Below are 19119 nucleotides of genomic sequence, written 5' to 3' on the forward strand. Positions count from 1 at the left end.
AATAGAATAAAGGAGAAATGGAGAGGGGGCCAGAATCAGTATTCTGGGTAGGGCTGAACTCACGGGCACGTGACCTGTGCAGTCACACAGAGCCCTGCTCTCAGAATGGACCCAGCTTTTGGTTTAATGCCAGCATGCAGCTTCTTCCGTTGCGGAGCACAGGCTCCGGACGCGCAGGCTCAGCGGCCACGGCTCACGGGCCCGGCCGCTCCACGCCATGTAGGATCTTCCTGGACCGGGGCACGAACCCGTGTCCCCTGCATCGGCAGGCGGACTCTCAACCACTGCGCCACCAGGGAAGCCCTCCTTGAACTTGTTTTGTAAGAGAAGTCCAGTGGGACGATGATGCATGTGTATGAGCAGAGAAGATACACCAGGTGGCAGCAAGCAGGCTCTGGCCATCAAGAACAGCAGGCAGTGGGCGGTATGGGTGCTGAGCAGTTGGCCTGGCCACCCCACGTGCACCCATTTGGCTGGGCGATCTGGGACACCGTGGGGCTGCAAGGGGCCAGGATCTGAGCCCAGATCGGCAGCAGTAGAAGATGGTAGCAGTCCACCAAGGCCGTGGTGAGAGAAGGAACCCCATATGGAAGAGCCCGTTCTGTAGCATATACACAAATATAAGCTCTGCGGCCTAAGTCTGGGACAGGAACTGCCAGCACTCACACAGTAAGATGTCAGTAAATTATCACAAAACTAAAGCATACACATGGATGTTGCAATAAAGCATATCAGGGAGTCATCAGAATTCATTAGCGCTAGAACCTCTGGTTGTAAAAACCGCTGCAGCATTGCAAAGCAAGTATTCACAGGCTTAGAAATACAAATTAAATTTAAAGATCATATTCTTCAGAAAAGAATTCTATTTTCACTGAAGTTTCATTATTAATGAAGAAGGCAATTTAAAATTAATTTTTCCTTGTAACCGAAGATAGAGCAAGCAAATGTATAAACAGGTTATTAAAATTATATACAGGGACTTCCCTGGTGGCACAGTGGTTAAGACTCCACGCTCCCAATGCAGAGGGCCCGAGTTCAAACCCTGGTCAGGGAACTAGATCCCCCATGCATGCTGCAACTAAGAGTTCTAATGCCACAACTAAGGAGTCCGTGAGCTGCAACTAAGGAACCCACTTGCCTCAACTGAGACCTGGTGCAACCAAATTAAAAAAAAAATTATATACAAATCATGAAGTCACTCAGTTTCTTATACAACTTCCACAAGTTACAGAAAATGTTAGGGGAAACATTAAAATGTCACTGTATAACTTTACATATAAAATTAAATTCAGACACATGAAATTGGTTTGTATGAAGAGTTAAGTCTTTTTAGAAAAATTGTTCCACAAGAATCATCAGTTCTAGATGTACTAATATTTGATGTATTTTGAAGTAGTTTATCAGAAATTTCTCCTAATGTGACAGCCTATAAAATATTCTTAACAACTCCAGTAACAACTGCATCAGCAGAAAGATCCTCAAAATTAAAAATTATAAAAAATTATTTGTGATCTTGCATTTGCCAAGAATGACTGTCATAGCTTTTAATTATGTCAATGGAAATGTAGTTGACAAAAGTATGTTTTGATGACTTAATAAATGAATTTTTAAAAAGTAAGCCAGAATAATTTAATGATCGGATATCATATTAACAAGGTATTATTATTTATTGTATTATATAAAATTATGACAATAAAAAAATTTTTCAATTTTAGGTTTATGGTGTTACTCATGTATCACTATTACCCCTTACTTATCATTATAAGTAATAAAATGGGCTTCCCTGGTATCGCAGTGGTTGAGAGTCCGCCTGCCGATGCAGGAGACACGGGTTCGTGACCCGGTCCGGGAAGATCCCACATGCCGCGGAGCGGCTGGGCACGTGAGCCATGGCTGCTGAACCTGTGCGTCCGGAGCCTGTGCTCCACAACGGGAGAGGCCACAACAGTGAGAGGCCCGTGTACCGCAAAAAAAAAAAAAAAAAAAAAAGTAATAAAATATTTTGAAAGGAAAAATCTTTATATTTTAGCACCTTTAACTGCAGTTTTTTTTTTTTTTTCTTTTTTACTGCTTTTTGAACAAGAGGCACTGTGTTTAATTTTGAACTGGGCTCTGCAAATTATGTAGCGGCCCTGATTCTGAAAACTAGTATTTTTTTCAAGGGTTTTCACACTTCTGCAAATTGTCCTGCCTCTGTGACAACACTTTCAGGCTTTTACAGGCTTTCCTCCAGTCCAATGAATGGCCACCACGTGATAACTTTCTAAACCCCACATCACAGTGTGGAGCGCTGGTCATCTTGGAAGGCTGACACTCTTCACTGTGATGTCCTATTCATCCCCTTTGGGGCGCAGCCTTCTCAACCTGAGACACTTTCCTCTGAATCGCTCCCCCACCCCCATCCCAGATGGCAGATCTGAGTCCTTCGATGTCAATTTTTGAAGTCCTTTGGCAATATGTGACAAGTGGTAACTGTAAAGAGTGGAGGGAATAACCTGAATAATGATGACGAGGACAGAAAGTGCAAATAGAGGACGGTGTGACTACTAAGTGATCACAATTCCATTAATCTTCTTGAAGACTGAGGGGAAAGGCTGTTACAGGTGAGCCCCGGGTTCAAGCAGAAGCTAGCGGGCTGGAGCCCAGCCCCACTGTGTCCCAGGGTTACGCTTCCTCACGCCGGGCTGGGGGTGGGGGGACAGCAGCCTCAAGGGCGGGCCTTCCACGGCTGGTGGGGCTCTTCTGATTGCGAGCAGCTGCGGCCTTCAGGCCTCCTTAAAGCAAGGCAGGACAGAACCTGGGTAGGCTGAAACCCGCGGTTCTCCACTTTCTCCTGGAACTCGCGCCTCTTCCTGAGTCTCCGCCCACCCGATTGACCAGTCCCTCTTCTCCATCGCCGAGGGAAGCAACCTGATTGGCTTGGTCATAGTGTGGGGTGGGATGGGGGGCGGTGCTTTATAACAGCCATGGCGCCAAGGCCCTGGGACCCATCAGCCTGTGAAGGGGCGGCCCGTGGATCAGGTGTTCACCTCTGTCCAATCAGCGGCCTAGAGGCTATTTCCCAATCAGCGGCCTAGAGGCTATTTCCCAGGCCGGGACTACTGCGGAATTTGCAGAGAGCAGGGGAGTGGGCGTGGCCAGCACCATAACTGACAGGTCCATACTGAGAGCCAAGCTCACCTGCTCCTCCCCGCCAGCCTGACCTCCAGCACTTCCAGTACTTGGGAGGTGTTCTCACACCTACCTCACCCCTCTTTACTCAGTCCATTATTTACTGATCTGCTCCTCCGTCAAACTTCTTCCACTCTTCTCATCGCCATGGTGACCTTCCTGTCTGAACACTGGGCAGCAACCTCGACTGCCACCTCACCACCGGAGTGGTCTTTTTAAAGAACACACTGGGACGGTCACTCGCTCTTCAGTGGGTTCCACACACTGACTGAACCAAACCCCTACGCAGGCCTCAAGACCCTGTGCCGTGCAACTCGAGTACCCTCCACATTCTCTCCTGTGTCCGCCCCTCTCAAGCTCTTCCCCAGACAGGACGGCGTTTTAGTTCCTCTCCAGAATGCTCACCAGCCCACCTTCTTGCCAGCGAACCCCTGCTCATCCTAGACAGCTCAGGTTAAGGGTCATCTGCTCAGGGGGGCCCAGGTCTAAACCGCATCTTCTGACACTCTCTCAGCACTTCACACAGTTGAGATTTTTGCTTGCATGTTGGTTTAACGTCCACCTCCCCTGCTGGAAGACCACCTCTGCGAGGGCAGGGGTGTCTACCTGGTTCAGTGCTGAACTCCTAGGGCCCAGCACAGTGCCTGGCACTTTACAGGGTCTGAATAAATCCTGTGGCAGCTGAGGGCCACTAACTTTAAAAACAGCGCCCTGCAGACACGTGTACGTGAGTGCATGGGAATGGTCTGGAAGGAATGAGGCCAAGCTAATCTTGGCTGCCTGTGGCGGCTGGGGAAGGGACCAGGAAAGGGAGTGGCGATGGGTGTGCGTGCACGCACACACGTAAAGGTGAGGGGCGCTGGCTTCACCTGTAATGACTTTACTTTTTACTAAACATTAATGAACAAATAAAGCATGTTCCAGGTCAGGGGAGACAGAGCGGATGGGCAAATGCCAAGCCACACTCACCAAGAACCAAAAAAACACCGTGACACTCTGCAATCCACTGGTGGGTTTGGAGTCTTCACTTTATTACTATGTCACCAGAAGTCACCGCCTTCACTTGGTTCACCACAAATGGACAGATGTCATAGAGGAGGGTGCCATGGGGCCACACTGGATTCACTCTTGAGAGACTTAACCAGGTGGTGGGGGAGTCCGGAGTGGGGGCCCAGGATGGGGACTGCCATTCACTGCACACACACACGCACAGAGATATATTTGTGGAGCCTTATATTATACATCTTATATGTAGAAAATATATATATTTACACTATACACAGGCAGTAACGCTGCGGGAAGGGCCAGGGCACCCAGACAAGGGCTGTGGGCACCAGGGGATGGCGAGCGTCACATCAAGGGGCAGCGCTGGGAGACGGATGGACAAGTCCATCCTCCCACAAACTCTTGGGAGGGGTGCTCCCCCTTTCTGCTCCTTAGAGAATCAAAGGGGTCTTGGGCCAAGGTTGGGGGCTCCCGAGGGGTAACGTCGGGGGAAGCCTGGGACCCCCAACAGTCTTCGAAGATCAAGAACCACCAGGGAAGGGTGGAGTGGGGAGCAAATACCAGCACCCTGGGAGTTAGTCCCTCAATTGTTACACACCCAGGTGGACCAGATGCCTGTGATGGAGCAGGATGAGTGTCAACTCGGAGACAGGAGACCCGGATCCCGAACCTCTGGCTCTGTGCTTGACTTTGGACAAGTCACTGTCTTCCTGGCCCAGACTCTACCACCCCTAAGTGTCCATGCAGCTCTAAACTTGTGTGGAACCCAGTTTTCCTTGGCCCTCTCTTGCGCTTGACAGGAGGAGGGAGCCCAAACTCAGCAAGGTCGGACTGCAGGGGTGCCCTTCTCCAAGGAAGGGCTTGGAAGCAAGGGGGAGGCAGAGGGGGGCAGCAGGGAGGGAAAAGGGGATGCCGCTGGCCTGTGAGCACAGGCTCTAAGCTTGGGGCTCCCAGGGGGCTGTCCTCAGCCAACAGAAGGAGCAGGGCTTCCCCACCAACCACTCAGCAGGGGAGTCAGGAGCCCTGGGTCTCAATCAATTCCCACCCTGCAAATCTCTGCCCCTGTTTCTCACCCCCACCGCAGCACAGCCTGACCACGGGACCCTGTCTGAGCAGCGCCCCAGGACTAGTGGGGAATGCTGAGAGATGATTCAGCAACCCCCAATCCTGGCAGGGCCTTGTAAATTTTCCCATTCTGGGGTGGCAGGTAGAGTCTGTAATAAACACCCAGCGACCGGGTTAAGTTTAAATGGTACCCTGCCCTCTAGCCCAGCATCACCAGCAGCTGGTCGGTGCCCAGGGGAAGAGATGGGCAGCACCCTGGGGTCTCCTGGTGCCCATCAGCAAGGGATGTTTTTGGTGGGGAGTGGGTGAGGGAGAGGACTTCTCATAGAATGCTATGTGGACACAGAGCTTCTCTCTGCCAGAAACACACCCACTCCCACCCTTACCTTTTTCACAAACCGCTGCTCTGGTACCGGTTCCACTGCTCAACCTGGCAGATACCAGAGCCCCATCCTGTCCCCACTTGGGCCACCCAGAGGGAGAGAACCATAGATAGAGCCCCTTCCCCAGATGTGGAAAACTGAAGTCAGCAACAAGCAGCTGTCACTTGGCTGCCTGGGGTCCTCTCCCGTCACCGCTGCCCCTTGGGAGGACTTGACCAGACGTGATCCATGCTCCACTGCTAATTCACGTGCTGAGCCTCAGTTTCCCCTTAAGTGGGGACAACGATGCTACTTCTCTGCCTAGGAAATTTCCTCTCCTTCCCTCATTGCCAAGCTAACTGCTGCCCATCCTCAGGGCCCCTCCTTGGGGAGCCGCAGCCCCTCATGCACTCGCATAGCGCCTCACCCCTGTAATGGACCCTGGATACAGCTGTCGGTTTAATGCTCACCTCTGACAACTGTCAGCTCCTTGAGGGCAGGGACCCCACCCTCTATATTCCCAGCACAGATGCCCCATAACTGCTGAATCAACAGGCAAGTGAACAAATATTACCTGCCCCTTAGGGTTCTCCTGGGGGCTGGTGGTGGGAACACCCAGCACGGTGCTGACCTGCAATCCCAGTGCCCTGCTTCCCGAGGCACTGGCTGGTGGACGCTGGGCCCCAGGTCTCCCCACACGTCTCCCCTCTTCAAGGCCTCCCCAACCCTTAAGGCTCAGTGGAGAGCCCACGTTGTGTAAGAGTCCCTCCCTGTCCCCCACAACCCTCCCTGTGCCTTTGAGAACACCTGCCACCCTCTCCCCTACAGCCTGTGGCCTCCCGGAGCCTTCCACGCCCCAGGGGCTCTCACCATTCATCTTGCTGGGTCTAGAGCCCCTGTCTTCCCATAGGGAGACCGGCCGTTGGCAGGCCTTCTGGAAGGCTTTGGCTTGGCTGTCCCAGCCCCTGGGACCCTGGCTGACCCCAAATGAGGGAAGATGACACAGTGTCCCAGATCAGTTCTGTTTCCTGGGAGGTCACAAGGGCAGGGAATGGGGCACCTGCTAGGTAGCTGGGACCAAGGAGACCAGGTAGCAAGCCCAGCCCTGCCACTCACTCACTGTAACCTTGGGCGACGTGCTCCCCATCCAGGCCTCCTTGTCTACTCAGCCCCGGGCAGGGACATAGCGAGCCCCTCCGAGAGGCAGGGACAGTGGTCAGTCGCCAGGAGGCCACAAAGGCGTGCTGGAGCTCCTGGTGGGATACGCGCAGCACGGAGCAGCACACGGGAGCCAGGCCCGCCCTCTTGGCTCTCCTGCCCTGGGAGGCGGCCAGGGGAGGGGCTGGCGGGATGTGGGGAGAGGGGCCTGGAGGCAGGGCTGTCCCACTTGAGGGAACAGTTGGGGAAGAGCAGGCCCCTGGCTTGCAGCAGAATCAGGGTGTCTCATGGGCTGAGGTCCCCAAGCCCTCCCAGAGTGACGGTAGCACTGAGCGGTGGAGTCCCCAGCTCGGGGAGGGGGGATGGTGGGAAGGCCAGGGAACAGCAGGTGCTCTGCAGTCAGGGGGCCTGGGCTCGGCCCCATCTCTATCACTGGCTACCTGAGTGACCCTGGGCGAGTGACCTTGACCTCTCCAGGCCTCAGTTTCCTCAGCCATAAAATGGAGACAGGCCAACACTCCTAGCAGGGCGGTTGTATCACTCCTAGCAGGTGACAGCCCCCAGTGTCCTGTGGGTGCTCACACCCTGCAGCCAAACCTTCCCAGCATCCTCCCGGTCTAGTTTTCTCTCCATTCCTACTTCTGGTACCAGTAGGGCCTCCTCCACATCTCCTCTTCCCCATTTCCAGGGACCATTTTTCTTTCAGCACTCATGCCAAGCACAGGCCTGATATACAGTAGGTGCTCAACGAACGCTCGAAGACACAAGGAATGAATGCAAACACCCCAGGGCCCTGCTGGATATACCTGCACACACATGTGGATACCCCCCCAACACCTCACTGCCCCATCCGACCCGAGCTGCCCTGGACCTCAGTGGAACCACCTGGAGGGACCGGGTAGGGCAGCCTGGGAGGGAGAAGGGGGCCGGGTGTGAAGGGGAGCAGGGGGCAGCTGGGGCAGGTCACAGGCAGGCGGGGGGCAGGCGGTCACTGTGGCTCAGTAGCCCTGTGACTGGTAGCCCTGGGGCTCGGGCTCAAAGGCGCTGGCCGGCTGCTGGTAGGTGCCACCCATGCCGGCGGGGTCTGGCCCGGTGCTGGGCTCCACGTAGGGGGCGTAAGGCATGCTGGAGTCCTGGCTGGGGTCCATGTAGTCCTGGGAGAAGAGAGCCGAGTCTGCGCCAATCTGGTACCTCTGGAAGGCCAGCACAGCCTGGCCCGCCTGGGGACGGGGGTCGGTGGGGACAAGGACAGGCGGGAGGGGATGGTTAGGGGAGAGACAGACAAGAGCACTGGGTTAGTAGAGGTTAGTCCACAGGACACGGGCAATAGAGGGTTAAATATTCTCAAAACACAGAAGATGAAACCAAGCTTGACTGGGGAGGAAGGAAGGCTGTCCTCGAAGCCAGCCCAGAACCACACTCTCTAGCCACAAAGAACTTCAGAAATCACCTGCCCTATAGCCCCTAATCCCAGAGGTCACTCTGGGTCAACAAAAATTCTCGAGTCTTCATTTTGGAGTGTTAAAATGCCCCCAAGGCCCACAGCATCCTTCTCAAGATGTGTTCTTAGGGAGTTAGATGGAATGGAGAAAAAAGTTTTTGGTGGGACAGAGAAATGTCGGCATCTCCTAAAAGCTATTCTGTCTCTCTTGCAGTTAGGCATAGCCATATGACTAAGTTCTAGCCAATGGGTCACCCCCAAGTTCTCTGTCCCACCCTTTGACCTGATGCCTGGAATGCAGGTGTGATAGCGGGCGCTCTAGTTGTCATAATGGACCATGAGGTCCATGAGCCAAATTGTAGGGAAGGACGAAGCCTGGGTCACTAAAGACTTCTGGAGCCACTATGCCAGCCCTAGACTGTCTTCCCAGACTTAGACTTTGTTTAAACCACTGTCATTTGTGATTTCTGTCATTTGTCGCTGAACCTAATTCTAACTGAAATGCTTCACCAAACAAGTTTGGGAAACTGAGTTAAATAGAAGACTATAGGACTTGTCAGAGCTTTGACTAATGACTGATATATGCTGGGATCCCCAAGGGGAAAACTATGGCAAGCAACATTTGCCAACCTTATCCAACCACTGAAGCCCTTTTTTCATAGGACCCAGTTGGGAAAGACTTGTCTACCGCATAAATGCATAGGCGGGAAGTTCTTTTCCGGTAAAAGCAGTTACATTGTTATGAAGGACAATGACACTGATCACACCAAGCTAGGGAATAAATTAAATCTGTCATTAAACGACAATGTTTATAGGTTTGCACTGAAAGTCTTCTCCAGAGACCTTCCCAATCCAGGTAATCTGCCTGTGATGGGAAAATGCTAATGTTCTACATACCCTTGTTTGGGGTCTGGGAAGGCTGAGGCCTAGAAAAGGGTGGCCTCATGGCAGTCAGTGCCAGAACCCAGACCTGAACACAGGGGTCCTGCCCCTTCCCAGGCCACGGCCCTCCCCACCTCCTTCCTTTTGATCAGCCTGCTGACAAGGCACTAAGTCAACCAGGAACCCAAAAGGGTCAATGCGTGAGAGGCAGGGGGGCAAAGGGCCAGGGGCCTGGGAAAGGCAGACCAGGCCTCAAGGAGGTGGGCTGAGGAAGTTAGGAGTGGCCCTCCTGTATTTTCCACTATGTTGGTAAGAGGTCCTGGCTGTGGGGGCACTCGGATTCAGGAGCCTGGAGAAGCAGGGAGGTGGAAAGTCCCCCCTGGGGTACCAGCAACGTTGTCAGCACCCTTGAGCCATCAGTGAGCCCACAAGAGCACAAGGGGAATGAATGAATGAGTCCCTGAGAGGAACTTCTGCAGACCTGGTCCTCCCACAGCTCCCTGGCTCCACTGGTGTCTGCACAGAGGCAGAGGGCTGGAGCAGATGACCTCTGCAGACCCTTCCAGGAAGGGGCCTCTAGCTACAGGCACCTAGTGCTATATCTGTGGTCACTCCTCCATCCCCACTGAGTCAAGGCCTCCCTTAGCCAGCCAGTTCAAAGAGCCACAGACAGGAGCCATGGAGGGGTGTGGGCCCCTGCTGGACTGAGGTGCAGAGGTGAGGCTGGGCGTTCTGTTCAGAGCCCAGGGACCTGGTGGTCCACCTGGCCCTGCTTCTTCAGAGCAGGTGCACTCTCTGTGGCATTTCCACCGTGCAGTGCTTTGCCCTGGGGGCCAGTTTGTACTCCAGGGCAGCAGAGGGAACCTGTGTAGAAATGGGGGCCAAGGTCCTTTGGAAGAACAGGGACTCACCACACGGGAATCACTCCCAAAGTAGAGATTATGAAGGTGTCCTTGACTCCTTGGAGAGAATGAATGAATGAATGAATGAATGAATGAACAGAAGAACCTACATTTATTGAGCATCTCTGTGCCAAGCCCTGTGCCAAGCTTTGCTTCATCTGTGCAACAGCCCTGAGAGGCTGGTCCATTATCACTCCTCAGTCCAGGGAAGTAGACTGAGGCTCAGAGAGGTGCACAGGTCTGCCCAGGGTCACAAAGCACACGAGAGCAGAGCCAGACCATGTGTCTTCTGATGTCCTGGGCCAGACACCCCTTGGCAGCCAGCCTCCATGGGGACTGGAAAATCGGCCTTCATGTTGCAGCCATGGGACGGGCTCTCAGCCCACAGCTCGGCACCCTGACAGCCCATGTGTGGAGCCACCTCCAGCCCTTCTACAACCTGTGCAGTACATTTGGGGGAGGTTTCGGTTTGTCTGTCTTCCCCTCCCCAGGATGTGGGCTCCTGGGGCCAGGGACCACATCTGATTCATCACTAGGCACAGAACAGTTGCTCAATAAATGTTTACTGAATGAATGGACACATGAAGAATAAACAAAGGAGGCAATGAGCGAATGGTGAGTCTTAACTGGCCCCTCTAGCCAGCTTTCCACCGCTCTGCACGCCCTGGCATCTTGGCCGGTCCAGGAAGTGGGCTGCCCCCCAACCTTGCCACTGGGCATAATTAGGGCTCCCTGCCTCTGGAAGCCGGGCGGGCCTACGGCTGTGCTGAGGTGGGAAACAGTGTGCTGTATTCCTCCTGGAAGGTAAGGTCCTTGAATCTCCGCACGGCCAAGGCAGCGGTCAGGCTCTGCCAGGAGAGAACAGGGGTGAGGCCAGCGGGGAAGAACAGGGAGAGGCACAGGTGCCAGCAGGGAGGCTGACTGCAGTGGGCTGGTGGGCACCTGTCAGTCAGGCTTTCAGACCCACCCCTGGAAGTCGTGGTGTCCAATCACCCACTCCTCCTCTTCAAGCCCCGCCCCCAAGAGAAAAGGGATAGCCAGGAGCCCCAAAAAAGGAAGAAGTCTAGGACAGGCCCAGGAGGGCAGGGGGGACAGGGAAGGCTGGCTGCAGCAAGGCTTCACAGGAGGGGTCAGGACAGCTGGAAGGTCTGGAGGGAAGGGGGCACTGTCAGAGGGGAGGTGAGAACCCTTGGGATGTGGGAATGGAGCCTATATAACCCCAGATATCTGCAGGAGGGAGACGAGAGAAGAAAAAATAAATCAAGAGGACCTGAAACCAGTGGGAAAGAAGGACCAGCCTTGCTGTCACGCTGATGGGTGCTCAACACCACTCGGTCTAGAGCCTGCAAAGGGGTGATCTCTGGCCAGTGGGGCCCAGAGACATGCTTTTTTGGACCCACACAATATATTTTTTTAAACTTGAACAAATTGCGAACACATAAAGAGCAGATTTCTCATAGAAATTCAGACTTCTGGGCTCCCTGGGAAAACAGGAAGACCTGGCCTCTGTGGGTCCCCATTACTGCTCAGAACAGGGGCCGGGCAGAGGGTACCCTTTTAGGACGGTGTGCACATGCCACCTGGTCCACTCACGCCTTCTCACACCCTGCCTGCCCCGTGGCCATCTGCGTTTGTGACACACCCCACAGCAAATCCAATCTCCCCACTTTACAGATGGGAAGACAGAGGCCCAGAAAATTAGAGGCAGCCCCACAATTTGACCCAGGTCTCCTGACTCTCAGCTTGGGCTCCTTCCCTGCTTTGGACCTCAAGGCCTTAACTTCCCATCTAGGCCTCAGCTTTGTCATCTGTAAAAGGGGACAGTAAATACCTACCATCCAACTATTGGAGTGGTTGGGAGGGGAGTCCATTACCACAGGAATGGTGCTCTGCACCAAAGCCAGGGTCTGCCACCACCACCTGACTGTCTTTGCTGGACAGTCTCCTTCCTCAGGGAGCAGCCCCGCCATGAGCATTGAGGAGGGAAGCAGAACAGAGTCCGTGGCTATGCTCAAAGGCCACCAGCCCGGGAGCCTGGCTGGGGCCGGCGAGTGTGGGCTGGGTGGGCGGTGTACTCACCCACGTGAAGATGGAGAAGAAGGAGAAGGCGATGGCAGCCCGGGCCGCGTCTGTCCCTTCGTTCAGCGGGTTGTCCTTGGAGACCTGCCACTGGTTGGCCAGGTAGCAGAAGCCCACGAACCACAGGAAGGCCCAGAAGGCTGGGGTATGCGCGGGGCCAGGCGGACGCCCGCGTGGGGAGAGAGGGCGAAGAGGGAGGCGATTGGAAACCGAGGAATGGGGGACGTTCAAGAGCACGTCTCCCACGCTCCCCCACCCCCAAAGGGAGAGGAGGTGGGGGTCAGAGTGGGGAGAGCACAGGCAAGGTGCAGGCGGAAACAGAGAGGCCGGTCAGATGCAGAGCGGGAGAGAGACCACAGAAAGGAACCAGCCAGGCCGGGAACAGATCCAGGGAGGGCCGGGCAGTGAGAGGGAGGGAGACACAGAGGGGAGGAGAGACAGAGAAAAGTCAGTCAGCCTCGGCCGGCGTGTCTCTAACCTCAGCCAACACACGTTTCCTGGCTGAATCCCTGACTGACCCATGGTCCACCCTGAGACCTGCAGCTCTCTGGGAGGAGCGTCCACCCAACCCCGCAGCCTCCCAGAGAACTGGGCAGGGGAGGATGAGGGGACGCCGGAACCAGCAGGTCTGAGTCTCAACCACTAGTGTGACTGCAGCCTCACAAGGCCCCGAGGTTAGTGAGGGGCCCTTGGAGAGCCCAGGTCTGGGGAGTTTAGTGGTGCGAGCCCTGTGACAACAAGATCTCTAGATGCCCACAGTCTATCCATAGAAGTCCAGAGCTGCTCAGGATAAACAGGGTGTGTGCCGGGGGTGGTGCCTAGAGCCCAGCCCCTCCCAGAGACACTGCTGGGGAACCCAGGGGCTCCATGGAACAAAGTTTGAGAACCACTCATGTCATTCTAGTTCCTTCAAGTCTAAGGGACCCCGGGCCTCACTGCCTGCAAGCCAGGCACATCCTGACAGTCCTGGGGCCAGGAAGTGGGGGGAGGTCCCAGCCAGACACCTGAGACCACAACCCCAGGCCAGTGACACCAAATCCAAGCACCCTCCAATCAGCCTCTCGGAACTCACGGGGACAGAGACCAGGGTACTTCTGCCAAAGGCCATTTCTGAAGGGCAGGGGTGGCAGGTCACGGTGGCTCCCCAGCTCCAGGTCCTGACCCTCCCGGGGTACCTACTGTGTGCTAGGGCCTTCAGCCATCGCCTTGCTTACTTCTCACGGGGCTCCACCAGGGAAGGGGCCAGAGGAGGCCACTGAAAGAAGGGGTAAATCCACTGGTCATTGTGCTCCCCTCCCCGCATGAGCTATGGGCTGTTCTGGGGTCTCAGGCCCAGCCCTGGTCCCACCCTTCCCTGCTGCCAGCCCTGTGACCCCAAGTCTGTCTCTTCACCTGCCTGTACCTCAGTTTCCCCATCTGGAAAATAGGGAGAAGGGTGGCAGCCGCCTCCCAGGTGTGCGTGAGGCTGAGGAGGACCACGGCCAGGACAGCCCCCTGCGGACTCTGTTGCGCTGGGGTTGGGGGGTGCCCACTGGGATGGGGGCTCACCCGAGACGCCGATGTCGGACAGGACGGCCTTCTTACGGTCCTTGACACTGCTGATCTGCGGGAAGTACACGTCCAGGGCCAGGTAGAGCAGGCAGGTGAGGAAGGCAAGCACGCCCACGGTCACGCCGTAGCCGCAGGCATTGGGGTTGTGGTTGTAGATGCAAAACTCCTTGCTGTCTGAGGGGCTGTTGAGGTAGCCCTCATTCACGATGGAGCCGAACACCACGATGGAGAACACCTGCAGTGGTGGGGGAGGGGCAGGGGCAGGCGTGAGACCCCTCCCAGTACCAGCCCCAGGGGAGGGGAGGGCTGCCAACCCCCTTGGCCTGCTGCCTGCCTCTCTGTGAGCCCTCTTCACCCCAAACAGCCACAGGGCCTGTGTTAAGCATGCATTTCAGAGGGCAGGCCCAGAGAGGGAGGGGAACTTGCTTGGGGTCACACAGCACAGGCGGGGGTCAATCGCCTTCTTCTTCAGCTGCAGGCACTGAGGACCCTCTGACCACAGATGTGGCCCCACTCCCCTTCCAGCCAGGTGCTGAGAGGTCTTCCTGGGCCCTGATACCACAGTTCCTCTAGGACTGGACCTGGCCTCCCAGGAGAAGAGGTCTCAGCCCTCTGGGTGGTAAACTGCCAAGCCAGCAAGCCCCCAGCTGATTCCTCTGGATGTGGGCACGTGCCCAGCCCCATTCTGTGCTCCCCTCTGCTCTGCAGAGCCACGGGCTGTTCTGGGGTCTCAGGCCCTGTCCTTGGTCCCACCCTTCCCTGTTGCCCAGGCCGTGACAAGTGGAAAGAATGATAAATGAAAAAAATACAACAGTCACAATCCTGTCAATTACAGAGCAACAGGTCAATTACTTGCAGGACCCCAAGTGTAACATGTGTTACCTCCTTAAGTGCCCCCAACAACTTCCAAGACAGGTCTATTTCAGCTGGGCTGGCAGCCAGCAGAGATAGTCCCCTAAGACCCCACCTCCTGGTATTCCGCGTTTGTACAATCTCCTTCCCCTAGACTGTGGGCTGAGCCTAGCGATTTGCTTCTAAACAAACGGAATATGTCAAAAAGTGACGGGATGTCACTTGTGCGAGGAGGTTACAAAGACCTGGCCTCCATCGTGCTCACCCCCTCCTGACTCCTCTCACTTGCTTGCTCTGATTGAAGCAGCTGCCAGGTTTTGAGCTGCCTTATGGAGAAACACGCGCAGCATGGAACTGAGAGGCCTCCAGTCAACAGCCAGCAGGGAACCGAGCCCCGCGGCCCACAAGGAACGAGTCCGGCCAGCACCATGTAAGTGAGCTTGACAGTGGATCCTCCCTCAGCCTTCAGATGAGACCGAAGCCCTGGCTGACACCATGATGTGAGAGGCAGTGGCACCTCGCTAAGCAGATTCCTGGCCACAGAAACTGTGAGATAACAACTGTTTGTTGTTTTAAGCCACTACATTTTGGGGTGTCTTGTTACACAGCAGCAGCTAACGAAGACAATCAGCATCACCGGCATTTTGCAGATGAAGCAGGGAAGGTATAGGTATTGGTTAATGTGCCCAGAGTCACACAGCTGGTACGTGGCAGAGCTGGCTTCAAACCCAGGGACCTGACTCTGAAGTTCATGCTTTTTCCTCCTACCTCTCGCCTCCCCAGAAACTATGATTATGAGGAGGCCCAGACCCAACTGACAAACACACAAACAGGAAAACAGAACCTCAGATGTGGCCTACAGTGAACTTGAGGTGCAGGCTGCAGAGGGTTTATTGTCCATTTTCCACTTCACTTTGCTTTCCAACTTTTCTATAATAAGGAACTAGAATTTCAATATGACCCAGACACATTTTCGTCCTTAGCTAACACCTATGATGGGAAGTGACTCCAGTGCAGGTGTGAGAAAAAATATAAGAAGCATCATTTTTTAAATTGTATCTTTTTAAGATGTCTACACTTTACATGGGTTTTAAAATGTACTGGACATTTTAGCAGTAATATATATAAAACAAATCCACATTTTTTAATGAAGTATAGTTGATGTACAATATTATATAAGTTACAAGTATACAATATAGTGATTTACAATTTTTAAAGGTTATATTCCATTTATAGTTATTATAAAATATTGGCTATAGTCCCTTGTTGTACAATAAATCCTTGTAGCTTATTTTATACGTAATAGTTTGTACCTCTTAATCCCCTACCGCTATATTGCCCCTCCCCACTAGTAACCACTAGCTTGTTCTCTATATCTGTGAGTCTGCTTCTTTTTTGTTATATTCACTAGTTTGTTGTGTTTTTTAGATTCCACATATAAGTGATACACAGTCCTTGTCTCTCTCTGTCTGACTTATTTCACTTAGCATAATACCCTCCAAGTCCACCCATGTTGCTGCAATGGCAAAATTTCATTCTTTTTTATGGCTGAGTAGTATTCCATTGTATATATATACAATATTTACCATATCTTCTTTATCCATTCATCTGTTGATGGACACTTAGGTTGCTTCCATTTCTTGGCAACTGTAAATAATGCATGAACATTGGGGTGCATGTATCTTTTCAAGTCGATGTTTTTGTTTTTTTCAGATATATGTCCAGGAGTGGAATTGCTGGGTCATATGGTAGTTCTATGTTTAGTTTTTTGAGAAACGTCCATACTGTTCTCCACAGTGGCTGCACGAATTTACATTCCCACCAACAGTGTACGAGGGTTCCCTTTCCTCCACATCCTCGTCAACATTTGTTATTTGTGTTCTTTTTAAAAAACTATTTATTTATTTATTTATTATTTATTTTGGCTGCACCGGGTCTTCATTGCAGCATGTGGGATCTTTAGTTGCAGCATTTGGACTCTTAGTTGCAGCATGCATGCAGGATCTAGTTCCCCGACCAGGGATAAAACCTGGGCCCCCAACATTGGAAGTGCGAAGTCTTTTTTTTTTTTTTTTTTTTTTTGCGGTACACGGGCCTCTCACTGCTGTGGCGTCTCCCGTCGCTGAGCACAGGCTCTGGACGCGCAGGCCCAGCGGCCGTGGCTCACGGGCCCAGCCGCTCCGCGGCATGTGGGATCCTCCCGGACCGGGACACGAACCCGTGTCCCCTGCATCAGCAGGCGGACTCTCAACCACTGCGCCACCAGGGAAGCCCCAAGAACTGCGAAGTCTTACCCACTGGACCACCAGGGAAGTCCCTATGTTCTTTTTGATGATAACCATTCTGACAGGTGTGATATGATATCTCATTTTTGTTTTGATTTGCATTTCCCTGACGATTAGCGATGGTGAGCATTTTTTATGTGCCTACTGGCCATCTGCATTTCCTCTCTGGAAAAATGTCTATTCAGGTCTCCTGTCCATTTTTTAATCAGGTTGTTTTTTTGATGTCGAGTTGTATGAGCTGTTTATATATGTTGGATATTAACCTCTTATCAGTCATATCATTTGCAAATATTTTCTCCCATTCAGTAGGGTTGTGTTTTTGTTTTGTTTATGTTTCCTTTGCTGTGCAAAAGGTTTTAAGTTTAATTAGGTCCCATTTGTTTATTTTTGCCTTTATTTCCTTTGCTTTAGGAGATAATTCCAAAAAAATACTGCTATGATTTATGTCAAAGAGTATTCTGCCTATGTTTCCCTCTAAGAGTTTTATGGTTTCCAGTCTTACATTTAGGTCTTTAATCCATTTTGAAGCTTATTTTTGTATATGGTGTTAGAGAACACTCTGATTTTATTCTTTTACATGTAGCTCTCCAGTTTTTCCAGCACTACTTATTGAAGAGACTGTCTTTTCTCCACTGTATATTCTTGCCTCCTGTGTCATAGATTAACTGACCATAGGTGCATGGGTTTCAAATTTACGTTTAATGGGAGGACTGATTCAAAAATCATTCCTGAAGGACGGCATGAACTAAGGTTTGGAGACCACTGGTTCATGACACTTGTGTTAACAAGGATTCTGACCCAAATGTCCATGAATGGATGAATGGAGAAGTAAGCTATGGCACATCCATACAATGGAATATTATTCAGCCATAAAAAGGGACAGAGTTCTGATATATGCTGCAACTGGATGAACCTTAAAACAGGTGAAGAAAGAAGTGAAAGAAGCCCAGACACGAAAGGTCAGTATTATGATTTCTTTTATGTATCATACCCAGAATAGGCAAAACAGAGACAAAAAGCAGACTAGAGGTTACCAGGGGCTGCAGGAGGGAAGAATGAGGAGTGATTACTTGATGGGTATGGGGGGTATTTGTGGGGTGATGGAAAAGTCTCGAAACTAGACACGTGGTAGTTGCACAACACTGGGAATCCACTAAATGCTACTGAACTGATGCTTTAAAATGGTGTATTGTGGGTAATACGAATTTTTCTGCAATTCAAAAAAAAAAAAGAAAGGATGGGGGGGTGCTGTGTCCTGGTTCAGCCACGGGCACTGAAATGGGCAGTGGTGGCCTGTGAGCCACACATTTGCCAGTGCTGATTCGGGAATGTACATGTCACCTCAACCTGCAGACCAGTGCAGGCCTCCTGGCACACGGCTCTGCCCGGTCACAGGCTCTGCATCCTCACAACCTCCGCATGGAGCAGCAAGGGCGATTCGTACTGCCCCCAACTGACAGAGAAGGAAAACTGAGGCTCAGAAAGAGAAGGTGACACTGTTGTCAGGGTACAGGCTGAACTTGAACCCAGGTCTCTTGAATCTCAGCCCTACGCTCTCTTCCACCTGACCAAGCTGACCCTCAGCCTCAGGAGGTGGGCCCTGAAGCAGGCGTGACCCTTTATTTCCAGAGACCCAGGGGATCAGTAGGAAAGCATCGGTGTCATGGGAACAGGCCGTGGGACTGGAATGGCAAGTCTGGCGTTCAGGGGCACAGGAGGGGAGAGGCACGAAGTCCAGACTTCAGAGCAACTGTCAGAGGGACCCCTGGGCTACTGACAGCCCAGACAAGCAATGCAGACGCCACTGGGAGACAAAGGCGGGCTCTGACAGCCAGCTGCCTGGGCCGTGCACTGCACAACTCCAGGGACCACCACTCACACAGCCCCTTGGGCCTGTGCACCAAGACAAGTCCAAGGCTCCTACCAGAAAACTGCCAGGTTGGGAATCTGAGGCCCAGTCCCAATGTCATCAGACGTCACCAATCCAGCAAAATGGAAAAGCCTCTTGATTAGACAGAGACTTCAGACACTGAGGAGTCACACAGACCTGCTGGATTCAAATCCCAGGCCTGCTGCTCATGCTGTGTGGCCTCAGGCAAACGACTTAACCTCTCTGAGCCTCAGATTGGTCCTCTGTAAAAATTAACCTTCCCTCCAGGGCTGACGGGAGCATTATACACAAGTACACAGAGCACAGCAGTCAGGACTTCGTTAAGGGTTAACTCCCTTCTCCAGAGGCCCTGGGAGAGAAGACGCTCTCCCTGGGGGCTGGAACAAGGGTGGACCCCTTCCCTAAAACAGGCTGAGTGGAGGGGTGGGGGCAGCAGGTGGGCGGAAGTCCGGGCTTTGGGGACAGCAGAGGAGGA

General features: G+C 52.9%; 1 protein-coding gene across 2 annotated transcripts in view; it reads right to left on the reverse strand.

The window, feature by feature from the left end:
• Positions 1 to 4180: 4180 nt before the first annotated feature.
• The window catches only part of SYNGR1 (synaptogyrin 1), a 29189-nt gene continuing 14250 nt past the window's right edge, over positions 4181 to 19119 (reverse strand). The window contains exons 2-4 of one of the 2 annotated variants that reach the window (XM_032644825.1): positions 13614 to 13851; positions 12066 to 12205; positions 4181 to 7981 (exon numbers count right to left, since the gene is read on the reverse strand). In XM_032644825.1, coding sequence (XP_032500716.1) covers positions 7760 to 7981; positions 12066 to 12205; positions 13614 to 13851 — 600 coding nt within the window. In that variant the 3' untranslated portion in view covers positions 4181 to 7759. Of the gene's footprint in view, positions 7982 to 10079; positions 10835 to 12065; positions 12206 to 13613; positions 13852 to 19119 lie in introns of those variants that run through there. The other variant, XM_032644824.1, reaches the window with a different exon arrangement.

Source organism: Phocoena sinus, chromosome 10 (genome assembly GCF_008692025.1).
Source record: "Phocoena sinus isolate mPhoSin1 chromosome 10, mPhoSin1.pri, whole genome shotgun sequence".
Lineage (NCBI taxonomy): Eukaryota > Metazoa > Chordata > Mammalia > Artiodactyla > Phocoenidae > Phocoena > Phocoena sinus.